General features: G+C 32.3%; 2 protein-coding genes and 1 long non-coding RNA gene across 9 annotated transcripts in view; 1 reads left to right on the forward strand and 2 right to left on the reverse strand.

Annotated features, from left to right (window-relative positions):
• The window catches only part of corn (microtubule-binding protein cornetto), a 28916-nt gene that overhangs the window by 2021 nt on the left and 10046 nt on the right, over window positions 1-16849 (forward strand). For 3 of the 7 annotated variants that reach the window (XM_012490628.3, XM_012490623.3, XM_012490626.3), the window contains exon 1: window positions 5454-6128. The exons of 2 other annotated variants lie outside the window; for them this stretch is intronic. In XM_012490628.3, coding sequence (XP_012346082.2) covers window positions 6030-6128 — 99 coding nt within the window. In that variant the 5' untranslated portion in view covers window positions 5454-6029. Of the gene's footprint in view, window positions 1-5453; window positions 6129-8804; window positions 8939-16482; window positions 16614-16849 lie in introns of those variants that run through there. 2 more of the 7 variants (XM_012490625.3, XM_086904628.1) reach the window with 2 other exon arrangements.
• LOC147658125 (uncharacterized) lies at window positions 1746-5403 on the reverse strand. Its single transcript, XR_015291106.1, has 6 exons — window positions 5173-5403; window positions 4588-5082; window positions 4419-4496; window positions 3413-3969; window positions 2977-3315; window positions 1746-2875 (listed from the first exon to the last, which is right to left on the reverse strand). It is a non-coding gene; the product is annotated as an uncharacterized LOC147658125 (long non-coding RNA).
• LOC105736361 (uncharacterized) lies at window positions 14721-16399 on the reverse strand. Its single transcript, XM_012490631.3, has one exon. The coding sequence runs from the start codon at window positions 16227-16229 to the stop codon at window positions 15585-15587; it is 645 nt and encodes a 214-aa protein (XP_012346085.2). The 5' UTR covers window positions 16230-16399; the 3' UTR covers window positions 14721-15584.

Consider the following 16849-nt stretch of genomic DNA (forward strand, 5'->3'; position numbering starts at 1 on the left):
TTTGTTGTGAAAAATAAATAATTTTTTATATATCAAATAATATTTAAAAGATAATTATTAATCAATGAAGATATTTCTTTCTGTCTACTTGTTCCAAATAAGAAGTTACATGATCTTAGAATATTTAATATACTTTTTCGCTATTTATTATATAAACTTCTGCTCTTTCGTAATGTACTGCAAGTAGGGCATAAGGATGACCATTACGTAATCCTCATGAAAGCGAAGTTATTTGCAGATTATATCGTTTATTTTGACGCCAGTTTCAGATCGTCAAATATAACGAAACATTTTTTGTTTTCAATCGACCCTATCTTTAATTATTTATTTTATAACTTTGTTATTTTATTAGAGAATTAAAATAAATGTACATAGTTGATAGTGTAATAAATTTGATAATTTAATTTCATCAGTTACAGTAAAATAGTTGAAAAATCATATTTTTGTTGAAGTATAAAAAATTACAGATCTTATTAGAATAGTATAATCATTTTTTTGTTTTATTTTGGACTCTAAAAGTGTCGCAATAATTGCATTAATAGGTTTTTTCTAAAAAAAATCCATGCATTTAATGACTTTCATAATAATATATTTAAAGAACGTAAATCATTCACAGTAGTGAATAAGTGGAACAGAAATAAGAAGTAATAAAAAGTTAAAGTAGAGGCCGAAATTGCTTTTCACTTTCAGAGACGCGAGGCACCATTGCTTTCTGCGATGGACCAATTATATTACGTAAATTAATTGAACTATTTTTAAAAATATTCATACACTTTTATATTTTTGTTTTCTTTTTTATCATATATTTATTATATATTTCGATTTTATAAAATACATGATATTCTCTATAATATCGTTATAAAGTTTTCTTTTTAAATATTCATATCACTTTAATTATTATCTAAAAATTAAACTTGTCAAAATATTCTGATACTATTTTATTTCCAATGAGATATTTTAATTCCAATTCTTTGATATTTTTTAAATTTTATTATTCTGAATATTTTTTGTTTCTAATACCATACTTTAATTCTTTTCTTTCGGTATTTTTTCCATTTTTCTTATTCTCAAGATATCTTAAAAGTTTTTACTTCCAACTTAATTATTTAATCTCTCAATTCTAATTTTTTATAATCAAAATATCTTTTATCAAATCAAAAATCAAATATCTTTTATTTCCAAATTTTTTTTATTTTTCATTCTGACGTTGAAAAAGCGATTTCTTTTTTTTTTTTTCTTATTAAATTCTTATTGATTTGTATAAAAATAATAAATGTTGCTTCGCCAGTAAAAAGCGAAATTAAATTTAATCATAGCGTATGATAGGGAATTTAATCATGAATAATCGTGATGTAGTAAAAGGTGGAACTTTCTTTCTTTCTTTCTTTCATTCTTTCTTTCGTTCTTTCTTTCTTTCTCTTGACATGGCATGTATAAACGATACTTGTTTAATGTTTACGCCGGATGGGAATAATTTACGCAGCAACGGTGCACGTCTGCCAAGGAAATGTGCTTCCATGCTTTTAGCCTCCGTGAGAGTGTTTTTTCTTCAATGAACAGATAAACCCTTTTATGACAATCTTTTCCGGGCACGTGTTGACATTAATTACTGATTAAAATGTGCAATCTTTTTCACGAGTAATTTAATTTAATTGTATATTTAACGACTTCCGATTTCGTGGAAACTCTCGTGGAAATTCTTTTAATCTCAAGATCATATGAATTTTATGTAATCATAGTTTAAATTTTTTGGATAATATTAAATTGACAATTTTATTTATTAGCTTTGTATTATTGTATCGTTATAAAAAATATATACCGTCTGTTCTAATTTTAATAATTCCATATTCAAACGTTTCTTTCTGCACTTTACATGTTAGAAGGATTGTAAAATTTCAATTTGAACGACGCATTATGATACGAATCGTTATATAAGACAAAATATTGGTTGTCAAATTTACCAAATCATCATACACCATAAATTATACTCATTATAGAAGAAATCATTCTTTTAATATCCAAAATGCATGTTCAAAGAATTCTAAAAGTCAAAATTTTAAAAATTTCATAAAAAAAATATTTCAAATATTTAGTTAAAGTTTTAAGCTTAGAAGATTGATTGATTTAAAAATCTCAATCCATTTTTAATAAGAATCCTACAACAAATAAAATGCAAATATTTTTTACATATATATATATTATATTTTTTCCACTATATAACTACATAATACACGATTTACATAATTTATAGTAACGACCATAAAAGGGAAGTATTACAGCTAATCCATTTATATTTCTTTTGTGCACGTGTGGAGACATCGGATACCTCGCGTCCTCGAACACAGCCTATTAAAATAATTAATTTATGGAAAGTGCAGCTATTGGGAGAGACGACGAGAAAACGTGGGACGAAAAGAGCGTTGTGAATTGCACGCGTAGGCCGTGTTCTCGAGTGCGTGCACGCGTCAGGAATCACGTTGACACGGTGACCCTCGATCAAGCTGTCTCTTTCGAGGAGCATCTCATTAGCTCTTGATAAAGAGTTTGTGAAACTATCGATATGATCTTTTCTGCGTTAGTTCTTCCTAGAATCTTCGACGCTTAAATTTTTATGTAAAAAAAAAAAATCTTAGATACATCTTTAGAACATCTCCAACAAAATTTCGTTACCTCCATTACGTTTCCATTTTGTATTCAGAAGAAAAAAAAAACGATCTTACGAGTCATAAAGTTTGCTTATATACAATCATTCACCAACGATACGTTCTCTTGATATTTCCACCCATAATTCAAGGTCAACTGTGCTCTTTATTTCAGAAAAGAACCGTAGGATCCCATCAGATTAACGAGCCATATTTCAATGCATCTCGTTTAACTGTAAAAACTTGTATATAAGAATTGCACGTTTAACAATGTAGCGCTGCTATTAACGTAGAAAAACGTTAGACGCCAATCTTACTATAGCTATATACATACCGTGTATCACGATTATTTTACGAACGAAGCGATTTCGTACGCTTTCTCCGACCACGATCAACAACGATGGGAATAAACCGTGGATAATACGGAGAGCGGAAGATACTTTGCATAATGCATGAATAGAGAGAGAGAGAGAGAAGAGAAGGGAATCTTGGTATCTAACAATCAGAATCACTTGCGTCTAATAACTATTTCTATCGCGAGAGATATATCCTCATTGTCCATCGTGCAAAGTTAAAAAACAGTCGCTTTTCACCGTCATTGTTTGAAAACCACGCTTTTTAGATACTTCTTCTCATTCAACTTTCCTCGATTTCTCGGTCTTCTTTAAGTCTTCTGAAGAATATTTGGTCTTTCATTTCTTTAACGATTTAATATTCGGTTCTTTGAAATTTAAATTTTCTACGTGTTTGAGATAATAGCGTTTACTTACTGGGTAAATTCATTATTTTGTAGAATAGGGAGCTTCGGTTAAACTAGTCGTAAAATTTTGTCTTAAACTCGAGGCCAAAAACTGGTGGCGGTAAACGGCCTCTGCAGAATGCAGAGTCGCGTTTCTTCGTTTGACGAAGCGGCCTCCTCCCTTCCGAGAGCACGGGCTCAGATTAGGCGTCCGCACGTCCGGCTCGCGGATATATTTACCGTTCAAATCATTCTACACAGGCTGACCTGACCACAGAACACCCGCTTTGAATCGTTCTCGTTGAATTATTCTCGCGATTTATCGGCACTATTCCATTCATTCCAATTATTCTTGGGATTTATCGATACTGCGACCTTCCATGAAATTATTTGTCTCACGATTTGTCAATGGTAGAAATTACTTTGGAGAAAATTACATAAAACATTATTACACGTTATTATGATATATTGCATTATTCTTTTCAAGATTATTCTCATTATTCTCTTCTTGTCGATTGATTTGTTGATTTCTTTTACCGTCTTAAATGTCTTGTGTACGTTCGTGGAGAATTATTTTAAACTTATTATCTGTGAAAAAATTTTTTTTTAAATATAATACAGAATTAATTTTGTACAATTTATTATTTATTGCTTAAATCACATATGAAAGAAATTCCTGAGAAACAGCGATTTTTTTGTGATCGAAATTAGAATGATCGAGAAGTGTCACATTCAGTCTTTGAGATATTTAATAAAAAAGTCGTAAAAATCGTATCTTTAAGTTGGTCAAGACAGGATTCCTTAACGACGCTTTAAAGGCAGTCCGCAAATAACCCAGGGGAGATACGAGTTCGGAAGACCGTGCCAAAGATTTGGTTTTTTTGACTGCGATACGTGGGGATCCAGCATTTTTGTCATGGATTAATTAGAATTGCTTTCTCTAATAATATCTCAAATAAAGAATTAAGCGAAAAAGTAGTTCATATATATTTTTTCCAAAAAATAAATAAAATATAGAAAAAATTTTATTTACTTACTTTTTGAATACAAATTAAATTTGTATAATTACATACTTATTAACCCTTCTTGAGATATTTTATTCTCGTTGAGAAAACCTTGAAATTTTATTAATACGTTAGGAAACAGTATTTTATATTTATATTCAGCTATTAATATTCTTCGATCCTTTAGAAAACCTTTACTCACGTGCTCTAATTAAGAATGTCTCTTTTCTTCTTTTTTGAATAGACAAGTATACTACATTTTTATACTAGCTAAAAATAAGATTTATCATAAATTTTGTCGTTAATGTGACAGTTAATTAAGAAATATTTTTCCTTTAAAAAATTAAAAAAAAAATAACAAAAGCAAAATTTTTATTTTAAAAGTTATTTTAAAAGCATATTCTTTAATGTAATTTCATATTTCAAATATTTTATGCCAAATTTTTCAAATAAATATTTTGCATGAAAAATGTTAGTGAAAATGTGTTTCAGTCGATCCCGTATATCCCTGTCTACCATTAACCAACTGAAACGTTTTGCTTTTAACGCTTCCAGATTTACGTGTCGGCTAGTACATAAATCAGTCTGAAATTAATTTCTTCCCTCTGAATCGTTGAAACAAGACAATTCTTCTTTTCGATCAATTTTATAATTCGGTCATTTATTTCATTAATTAAGATTTTTCGTAATATATAAACTAAAAAGAATTAAGATAGAGAATTTTTAGAAATTTATTAAATTTTAAAAACGAAAATTAATTTAAAAAAAGAAATTGGAATTTAATAACCTTGCTAATTCGTCAGAATTTCACTTTGTAGAATGATTATCATTATATCCATATTTTTTAGAAAAATTATTTTTTATTTTTATATAACAAAATTTTAGTATTAGATACCTATCTATTTTTATGTCACATTCATCATATTTGACTACACGCAAATAGATTACACATATCGAAAGAAATTGAGAATAGAGATTAGCACAACTGAAGTTAGTGACATCATCGAAGGATAAGGATATCGAATAAAATCGATATAGATATCCTAGGGATTTTTAGCGTATGATTCAGTGAGAAACGCTATAGGAAACAAGTTCAAATAGTGAAATACAAAAACTATTGTTATCAGATCATTATATATTATATATATATATATCTTTAAAAAAAAAGTGCATTATTTAGAAATTATTTTCATCAAATGCATAATGTTTCGAAAGGACTATACATAGTGGTAAATTTTATTTGAAAACGGCATTTCATATGTACTAACCTAATATTGTTATCAAGAATATTGCACTGTAGACGGGTTACATTGACCCATGGTACATAATGTGTAAATACGATGAAAACGGGCAGGGTTAACGCGAGTAGATTTATCTGGCTCGTAGCACACACGTGGCCCTCCATACGCTTGCCCTGTGCAAACCCCACAAAGATCGTTTCCCTGGGGGGGCACCCCACCATGTGGCTGTCATTGAGTCATCGAACGTGTGGAACAGAAATATTAACGCGGGTCTGCAACTGCTTTCGATTCGCACGATCGACATTAATGGCCTAGACTACGCGACGCGTACAATAAACGTGTACAGTGTGTATAATCAAAAAAGTAATATGAAAAAAAAGTGTGTGTAAATTGTGTGTAGTTAATGCATGAGAAAGATATATGCAAAGATATAAAAGATATGAAATATAGTGAAATGGTATGTGTGATTCGAAACAATCAAAATGATGCGTCACAAAACATGGTATGATTGATAATATATAATATAATAATATATAATTCTATATAGATTAAGAAATAGAATATGATATAGTATCATACAATTCATATATTTATATATATATACTTGAATACGAAAAATAATTGCCTATAAGTTATTCGCGAAAAAAATAGAAAGATAAAGCAGAATAGGTCCCATTTATCACGTGTCTCAGCCGGTGCATTGTCTAAACTAATCGATTAAATCCATCGTGATCGCAACGTTATCGATTGTAGGAAATAAAATTATCGTATCCAAATTTCAATTGTTAGTTAGCCCTTTCAATACGAGGGAAGTAAAATCGTTAACAATAGACGTTCAGTGTCATAGGTCAGGTGCCTAGAAATAATTCGATTTGAAGCAAAGACGCGATGACAAACTGAATTTAGAGTTCCACTTGTCAGAACATAAAAGAGCTCAGTGGTTGTTTAAACATTTATATTTATATTATTATTTATTTAATGTTATTGTAGTGTATACACGATAAATTACCAATATACAAAAGATTTCATATCTAAGCTTCTTAATGTTAGCAGATTAAATTTATATGTGATTTACATATTTGTGTATTTATACCAGATTCTCGAGTGAGTATGTAAATTCTCATTTAACCTATCGTTAACATGCGATGCAGAGATTATAAAAAGAAGCATGATGGTTATTTCTGGCATCAAAACGTTCACCTTTAACGCGTCGACTCGGCCGGAATTTTGCTCGTTTTCTGCAGGGCCATCTGCGACCTCGCCATAATATTTGCACGCCAATGCACGACCTAGCCGGAATGCAAAGAACGCGAGGGACCGATTCGCTTTCGTAGCGTCATCGCAGCTGCGTTTAACCGTTGAAATTATGTATACCTAGCGTGCATTAAAAATCTGTCTCTGCATAGTTATTTTCTTCAAATTTTCAAAATGCATTCAATTATTCTGTTTATTCACGCTTGAAATCATAATTCTCAAATTTTTTATTCTTCAATTTTAAATTTTAAATTTAAAATACAAACTAATCTAAACTGCATCGTCAGATAGTTTGCATTATACTTCCGTTGTAGTTCTTTCTCGCGAGCTTACCAAGCATACAAAATAAATTCTCCTAACTTATCTTTGGTAACAAGAATCGTCCTTTCTGGTCACGTAACCAATTACTACTATCCACTCATGATCTAACACCGTTAATGCATCCATCACTATTATCTAATCTACTGCATACAAATCAAATTACCACACACCCAGTAGTTAAAACTATATTTCGATCATAGAATTTTTAAAAAAAATTTTTTCATTTTTTTAAAAAAAATATCTCCTCGAATCGAAATAGCATCATTAATGGTTCCGTCGCAATATACGACAATAGCGCGCGCCATATGTTCCGTTGTTCCATTAAAAGAACTTCCAAAAGCTTCTCGAGACTATTTCGAGTGGTCACGAGCTTAATGTAAACTCGCTAAAAGCACTCGCACCAACCAAGACGACTTTCACGATGAAACTTTACCCTTATCGATTACCTCGTTAGATAATAATCTATTTCGACTTTTAATTTCTCCTTGATTGTCATTGACCAATCAGAATTGGAATTACCGAGTCGCATTCCTCTGGATGTTCTACGACTTGCAACTGTGTTTCGATCGTTCATTACACGCTTGATTCGCGTGGTTGCCTTTTTTGGTCACGTCTTGGACGTAGTCCGAACTTTCGTCGGCGGAGTGATGTAACTATCTCCCATCATCGTGAAGATAGTTGACTCACTGGTCATTTTGTTTTTCTTCGTCTTGAAGAAAAGGATCGATGTTGTTTATCGCCCGAAATGTTTGCGCGCGAATGTGATGGCGTGATGGTGTAATCGTAAATTAATGGAGTTTGGTATTTCGATTATTCTTTTGAGAATTGAAATCGATTCATGTGTATTAATAAAATAGAAGTTAAAGAATTAAAAAAAAATTTCAATATTATAATTTAGCGTTGAAATAGAGGTTAGATTAGGTTAGGTAATAGAATTGAAAAATATGAAATGAAAAATAAATATATTCGTTATGATTCATAAGTAATGTTCAATAATCTTGTTCAATCCTTGGCATCAGTCTGTTCTGACGTCATTTATTAGAAGGTTCAGTAAACTTTTGTTATTGAATACATATTATGATTCTAAAATTAGTATACATTTTGTTATCGTTGTGGGTGTCGAAACAAGTAATAAATGCGAATGAAGTGCACAATAGAGACATTCCTTTATATTTCTTCACTAAAATACAGATTGTCAACCAGTTGCACAAAACCAGGTGTTTGACCCTCCGTAAAAGCCAGTGATTCAACTTTTATTGTTAGCGAGACTCGTAAATCATTCTTTGTAGGTCTCCCTCTTTCTCTGCTGTTGTTCCAACAGTCTTCAGCTCAACCAAGGAATTCTTACCGAAACTTTTCGACCTTTCTCCACTGTAATTCAATCGGAAATATCTTCGCGTAGAATTTGACACAGACAAAAGTTGGATTCGGTCCAAGTAACAACAAGTAGAATCTGAATTAATTCGTAAAATCTTCGCAACCACGCTCTCTAGTTTATTTCTAAATATATTATGAGTGAAATATCAATATCTCGCTCTCTCTGGTGATTCAACTCTCATAAATGCAAACCTAAATACAATTCTGACGCGAGTCAACCTGGGCGACTTAAGAAAGCAGAGAAGTCAGTACTTACGACGACCATCGAACGAACGAATTGATATCGAGTTCTTCTTCTGTTATTGTGTTATTGTTATTTAATCGATGTTGCTATCATTAGCCGGATACTTACAGTTCAAGGTAAGATCCGAATTATATTAAAAGCACACGATATTTTCAAGACAATCACCAATTAAGTATTAATCGTGATTATAAAATCAATTAAGTTTTAATCGTGATTCGTGAAAAGCTAAGGTTGTTGGCTTCTTCCAGTTTTTTTTTTTTTTTTCTAATTCTTCATGTAATTTCAGTGTAATTAATTTGGAAGAAACAGAAGCAATTTATCACGAATGTTAAATCCATGGCATATGTATACATATATGTATACATATAATTATAACGATCTTCTGGGAACGAGAACGTTCTGAATTGAAAAACCGTTGGAATGTTATCTTCCACGATTTATGATTGTTTGTATTCAGTATCGCGATATAATAAATTCTCATGGAGGAAATCCACGTTCTCAAGGGCTCAATAGTTATCTAATTTATTTTTTTTTTCGCGAGATAATAATGTGATTGTACAACTTCAATTTACTCGAAACTCGTAAATATCTAAGCGCGATTTAAAAAAAAAAAAAAAAGGAAAAGAGTATTCTTTGTGTCTTATTGATATAATTTTTTAACACGTGACTTAACGTATGATAATTTTATAGATAATCCATCAAACTGTGAAATTCTTTGTCTCGTTTCGAATTAAATAGCCTGTAATTAGATATTACGCTACTTTCGAACTATTTTTAAGTAATTGAAAATAGAAACATTCGTGGTATGAATCATAACGAAATAATTTTACTTTGCTCGTTACTTAGCACGTTAAAATGACGAAACACTTTCACGCATAGCGATACAAATTTTACGTAATGCAAAAATCTAAATTATTTAACGGTAATTATAATATTTCTACAGAAATAGCTCTACGTAAAAAGTTTTTTTCTTAACCCGTAGAAATCCAAATGGAATAATTTGGATCAGTAAAATTAAATAAAATATTTCGTAATAATTTTTTTTCTGAAATTTTTTTTATTTTTATTTTAATCTACGTTTAATTCAAAATTATTCTATTTTTTCTCTTTTAGAAAAATTTGTCGACTTCTTAGTGATCTTTAAGTGATCTTTTTTAGAGAGTTTAGAATAAAGTTAAACTTTTGATAAAATAACGGAAAAAGTTCACTGTTTCGGTCGATCAAGCGTTCGAACGTGAAGCAAGCATCACGCAAGAAATAATTTCCTTTTTTTCTTCTTGTCGAAGAAACAAAGGAAGCGAACGATCATTAAACGGGATGATTGACGATCACAGAGGCTGAGACGGAACGAAAATGGATCACGCAACAGGGTTAGCCATCGTCTTTTTCGCGTTACGCACTGTACTACCTTATTTGGTTTCGTCTTCATGCGAGTTGCGGCACGAAATTGCATAAAAGGCTTCCTGCACGATCTTTCTGTCTGTCATTCTTATGCTACATAATGCAATCCGTTTAACTCGTATCACAGCTTTAAATCCTTTATTATTATGTACATCTTTTCACTCGAGTGAAATTATATGAAAACAAAAGATCAGAATTACGAATCGGCAATTTAAAACGTTTGGGCGATAAATATTTTTTTTAATTCTTTTCCTTTTATTCATTTATTTTTTCTTTTCTGAATTTAATTAAATAATAACCAGAGAAAAGATTTAATCCTCCACCGGATTTTTAACGTTGCAAGATTGTTGTTATTTCATTTCTTAATTCTCGAGGCAAACGATGGGGGAAAAAAAAGAGGCTCCTTTGAGAGTTCAACGAGGGACGTTGAAGCGAGAGCGTCAACGAGGAGGTGCAAAAGTCCGTGGAAAACGCGCGCTTCCAGCCGGTTGATTCGAACAGTTTGCAAGCTGAAACGCGTTTCAGTTCGTTTTTTTTTCTTCTCCTTTTTCTCTTTCTCCTTCTTCTCCTCCTTCTTCTTGTTCTTCTTATCCGGCGTACGCCAACTCGTGTTCGCTTCTGGGTTAAACGCTGATCTAAATACGAAACGTGAAACTGCAATACTCTTGCGACCGTGGGGTCTGTGAACAACTCGACGACCGTGCGAGACATATATTCATCTACTGGGCGATCCGATAGAAACGAAACAAAATCGTCTCCCCTTTTAAAAGAAATTTTTCCCGATTTTTTGTTCGAGTTTTAATTGGCTATAAATTAATTAGGACACGTTTCTTAAAACTTGTGCGTGTAGGTGTGTGTGAAAGACGAGGCGTAATAAAGTTGGTAGTAAGTGACTCGTTATGTATAGGGTGATACGTAAGTTTGATACATCGAGTGTATTATATTAATCGAGGGAAAAATTTGTTCGATTTTTTTTTTTTTTTTAATGAAGGCGATCGACCTTGACATTTCAATAGGACGAAGTTTCACGATTCGCTGGTACAAAGTAATTTACTTTTTCGATGTTATTTGGATATTGTTTCATCTGCATTGCAGGTAATTTATTATGATCTGATAAAGAGTTGTTATCGTTGATATCTCAATGTTATATGTATAAGAGCTATCATTTGTTAAACATGGCTATACTTTTTTATTTTTTTTTAGAGACACATTTTACAAATTAAAATCTGTTATTACATTCGATTGGCACGATATATATTGACGATGTTATTCGTTATCTTTGTACATGTTTCGTTGGAAAAATTGATTCGAGAAACGTTCTTCCTCGTGAAATCACATTTGACCGTTATATAAAGAAACGTAAAAAAGAATGTTCGAACATTCAGTGATTTCAATTGTATCACACGACTCGTTAAGCTAATGGAATTTCCGTAAGAATAAAGTATAACCGCGGATAACCAATATTTACACCGTTCATCGTGAATCACCACCCGGTATATAGCGTCAGCATTGTCTGCCCGAAGAGGTGCACGTGTCCTCATTAACGGGCGTACGTTTCACCGAGTTAGGGTAGAATTTTAGCGAGCGTTCAACACGCCCTATTCATCTCGCTGTATATTGTTAATTGCATCCGTGCCGATCGACTTTCTACCTCTTCTTTTTTGCTTCAAACGCTCTTTTCATTACCTCGCTACCTCTCTTCTTTCTATCTCTCTTATCGGGCAGTTGTCGTATAAACCTTAAATGTTGCGTAGATTATCGTATCTTCTTTCTCTCTTTTTTTTTTTTTTTTTTAAATATAAGAGATTAAAAACAGGTTACTCTCGAAGAAGTTAAAATTAGTACATGAATATTTAAATTCTTAAGTATCTAAATTCATGAATATTTGATTTATAAGAGTTCCTTGATATCTGCATTATCAGATACTTGAAAATTCTAGCCGCTCGAGACTCTTTGAATGTCTGAAATTTTAAATTTTATCTAAATTCTTAACCTGAAATTCTAAGTTTTTTCACACTTTCAAATATTCGAATTTTTGGATATTCCAAATTTTTTTAAACCTTACCTGATCTTTCTCCCTTCGAAATTTAACACATCTTTCTTCAAACTTCAACACAATACAGATCATGATTTCCCCTTTTATTTTTTTCCTTTCCCTTTCTTTCTCGAGGGGAAGGAGAGGGGAAAGGAGGGGCTTGCCGGTGATCTTAATAAAATGAAGCAAGTTTTCACGATTAAGAAACTTTGCTAACGATCCCTGGTTGACCTTTGCGCGCGTCGAAAAGCTGGGTCAAAGAGGCGCGAGTGAAAATGCTGAATGGCGTGGCCCTTGATTTCGACAGGGGTCCTCCTTGAATTAATGAAGGAACGAACAAACGTATCCGTTCACGTGTGCGTTACCATATAAAGAGTCCTCGCCTCGTCTCACAGGAAGCGTAGACGTCTTAGAAATTCCCCGAAACTATCTTTATACTTTGCAATCGAAACTCTTGCAATATTTATTCTCGTCCAATAATATACTTGAATTCTTTTAATAATGTATCGATAAACGATATCGTATCGGAAACGTGTCGATGTAAGTCTGCTTTTCTTTCTTATTTTTTTGTTTTTGCCGTCGTAAAAATTATTATCTACATTCGTAATTATTCGTAAATTTTTAACTCTTATTAACGAAAGATGTTCTCTCTTTATCTTTTCATCGAGAGTAGTGGTTCTTTTCTATTATAGTCTTTTTATCGTTGGTTATTATATAACCGTCAGATTGGTATCGATCGATCATATTTTAATTTTTACGAGTTTCGAAACGAATCGATAACCAAGCATTTTTGGCCTAGAATATTACATAACCTGTACAAAATGCAAGACTCCATTGTGATTTCAATCGGTGAAGTAGTGAACATGGTGGACATGTACAATGTGTCCGATAAGAAAAATCATATTGGACGTAAAACTCGTAAATTGGATACTATAGGTTCTATAGAATGTCTTTGATACAATGGATTCTATAGTATATAGTATACAGCGAATTTTTTTAAAATTCTATTTGTACGTCGTAAGGTAAAGTGTGTATCGTATCGTCGTATTGTTGGGCAAAAAAGAAAGTGCATGATACTATTTATTCTTTTCTTCGATTTATTTGTTCCTTTATTATAAGAGCAAGATTTGTGCAAGAATCTTAAATAAATGAATTAAAAAACTATCAAATTAATAAGTCAGCGAATTTAGGTTAGGTTGATGTAATAGATTCTACAGCATATATATACAGCGAATTTTTTTTAAAATTTTATTTACATATCATAAAGTAAAATCTGTATCGTTGAACAAGAAAGAAAGCGCATGTTACAATTTATTTTTCCCTTCAATTTATTTGTTCCTTTATTCTAAGAGCAAAATCTCGAGTAAATGAATTAAGAATTTATCAAATTGATGTGTCAGTCAATTAGGTTAAGTTAGGTTAGGAATTATCGAATCACTGAATCTATCAATATAACGATTAACGTATTAAGCCAGTAAATCATCAATTGTTAAAATCACAAAATTTATCGAATCGATAAATGAATTTCTACCTTTGAAAATCGATCATTTATTCATAATACGATTAATACCTTATTATCGAGCCAAAATATATAAATCATCGATATACATTCGTATAAAAATTTATTCATTTTTCTAGAATCGATCGCGAAAAATATTCGTGCAAATTGTAATTTCGCCAACAATGTAAGAAACTTATTTCGAATAGAGAAACCTCGGGCAGATGTTCGACAATTATTGCGTGGCCGGGTCGAGCCGTGCCACTCCACGAGCTCGCGGATATCGAATGCTCTGCGATGATTTACCTCAAACACGCGGTGCCTATCGATCATCCATTCTCCCCACCCACGCGAATTTTATTTTCGCGCGCAAATCGAACCGGTGAAAGTCACGAAATTCTCACGCGATTCTCCGCATTGCGAACTCTTCTCGATATTTCTTTTTTTTCTTTTTTAAATGTTATTTAACAATAAAAATATTAAATTATCCGTCTTTAAGAATAAAAGATATTAAAAATACAAAGTAAAAAAAAGAAAGTAAATTTTAGAACGACCTTAATTAGTAATGATCTTTATGGAAATAGAAGCGTGGACTAATTAAAAAATCGATTAAACCTCGCGTGAGAAGCGTTGTTCTTATCTGTTTAATATCGTTTGCTTGAGTGACTCGAGGAATGTTTTTATCGTTATGCCCTAGGTGAAATATTCAGAGCATCGTAAAATATTCTTTTTGACATTGGGACAAATAGATAATTACGTGTAAGTCGTAAATATTTAGAATGCAAAATTCAAATATTTTTCTAAATGTTATTCGATTAAAGAAATGAAGGATATATATATATATAGAACTTTGTTTCGCCTCGGATATTTGCATAAATATACATAATATATGGATAAATTTGCGCTTAGAAGAAGAGTTTTAAAGGTATAGAGGCAATTTATAGAGATTAGACATTTTGATATGTTTGTTTTTTAAGAAGTTTACGCAATTTATTTGAAATAATACACAAATATATTTTGCAACATTCATTATCGCGCACGAGGAACGTATTTGTGCACTTATTCTATGACAGTGATAATAATAAGTAGAGAAAAAAATACTGATGAATAATTGCATTGACTAATCATTTACAAATATTTCATATAAGTTTATCATAACGAATATCGAATATGAATTCTCTAGCTAGATATTCGCATGTTTTTAATAAATAAATAAATAAATAGTAAAATATCACGATAAATAAATCTAAATTATTCGCAATTAAATAAATTACATGATTCATAAGTACAGTATGAACAAGCAAAATTCATATTTAGTAGGAACTCGGAGAATTAAAATTTAAAAAATATATGTATACGTTTTCACTTATCATCAGAGGCGTATATCTTTGCCTTCCTAGAAAAATTTCTCAAGAACGAAAAACAATATAATTTTATCAATCATTGAATCGATAATGTTTATCACACGATACAGCACATATCTTCGATTATTTTCGATTATGATTCTTCTACGAAGAAATCGAAAATTATTCCTCGACGATTTGACTCATGCTCACTATTAAATTATTCTAAGAAATTATTTCCTTGTTTCTAATTATCCTTAGATAGGAACTTTAAGCAAGAGTTTATCGCGAGTTTATCAATATTCCTTCCATTTTTTTTTCAATTTTTCATTCTCTCCAATCATTTTCTAATATCGATATTTCACCATTTCAAACGAGATTAATATCATAATTATATACATAAACATTATTTTTCTTATCATCTGAAAATTTCTAATTATTTTCTATTCCCCCCTCTCCTTTTTTTTTATATTGTTATTTCCTACCTAAATCTTCGTTTTCTTTTTCTCTTTCGGCACAATTTTCACGAAAGGACCTGCACCTCCCAAATTTCTGATCACCTTATCCGGATTCACGAACCACTTCTTCACGATCTTCTCGTCGTACTCGAAAGTGGTAACGATCCTGGTCCTCAACCTCTCCCCCTTCTTCTCCTCCCTGCCGGAATCATTTTGTTTCGTTTCTTTTCTCCTGTTTAAACTGTTTTCCATCTCTTCCCGATTCTTCGCGCCATTCCTTTCTTCAGAGAGACCCTTCTTCTTCTTTTCCTCGTCCACCGTCCCCTTCCCTGCTCCCTCCTCCTTACGAGACTTCCGGTTGCTCATCGTCAACTCCACGTCGAATTTTATCCTACCACCATCCCCAACGTACTTCACTTTCTTATCCTTGCTGGATTTCGGGCCCAAAAGTACCTGGCCACCGTCCCCCGTGTACTCCACGTCACCCATGTTCTGAACGATCCTCAATCGGCAACCATCTCCTATAACTTTCACGCTGCCACGATTCTTCGACATCGTGATGTCGCATCCGTCACCCTTGATCTCGAGGATCTGCTCGTTCGAGTGGAGATTGACCGATAAACCATCGCCGGCGATCTTTCTCATCGTTCCTTCCTTCACGCCCATTTTCATAAACGATCGTCTCTTTTTCGATCGATCCTTTTTCTCTTTCCTTCCTTCTTTCTTTCTTCTTTTTTTTTCCTCTCTATGATCTACGCGCGAGAGGTGTAATCGTAGAGGTGTTTGCTTGGTAAAACGAAACTTAGGAACTTGTGCGTCTTATGCAACTCGTCGAGATCGATTTCTCGATGAGGAGTTGTTGTTCGACTCCTTTGTCGAGCAGAGACGCGTCTCGTCTTAATCGCGGAGTGGTTTCACCGGCTTCCTTCCTTCCTTCCTACGAAAAATTCGATTTCGCGCGGATTGATTGGCCAGATGAATAATCTGGCTTCGCTGTTCTCTTCGATGACAAAGAGGCTCGTCAGGTTTAACAGCTTGATCCTGCAATTCGACGAGGTGAGATTTTTTCTTCTCTCTTTTTTTAAACTTCGTTTTTTAAAATTCTTTGGAAGGATATTTCGATGTTTCGAAAGAATTGATGAAGAAGTATTTTTGGTATGGTGCGTTTATATTCTTGATAAAAAAAAAAAAAAATTTCGATGGAACAATAATCTTGGAGAAAGTAATTTCTCTTTCTTCTTGATCGTAGATAGATTTCGATCGATCGCGATAAAGGGGTTTTCGATTCTTGG

The sequence above is a fragment of the Apis florea genome, unplaced genomic scaffold, assembly GCF_048593485.1.
Source record: "Apis florea isolate Af1SG1 unplaced genomic scaffold, ASM4859348v1 contig_2350_pilon, whole genome shotgun sequence".
Classification (NCBI taxonomy): Eukaryota; Metazoa; Arthropoda; class Insecta; order Hymenoptera; family Apidae; genus Apis; species Apis florea.

Bases quoted from the DNA above. Each gene is read 5' to 3' on its own strand.
- LOC105736361 (XM_012490631.3), bottom strand. From the start codon at position 16,229: ATGAAAATGGGCGTGAAGGAAGGAACGATGAGAAAGATCGCCGGCGAT.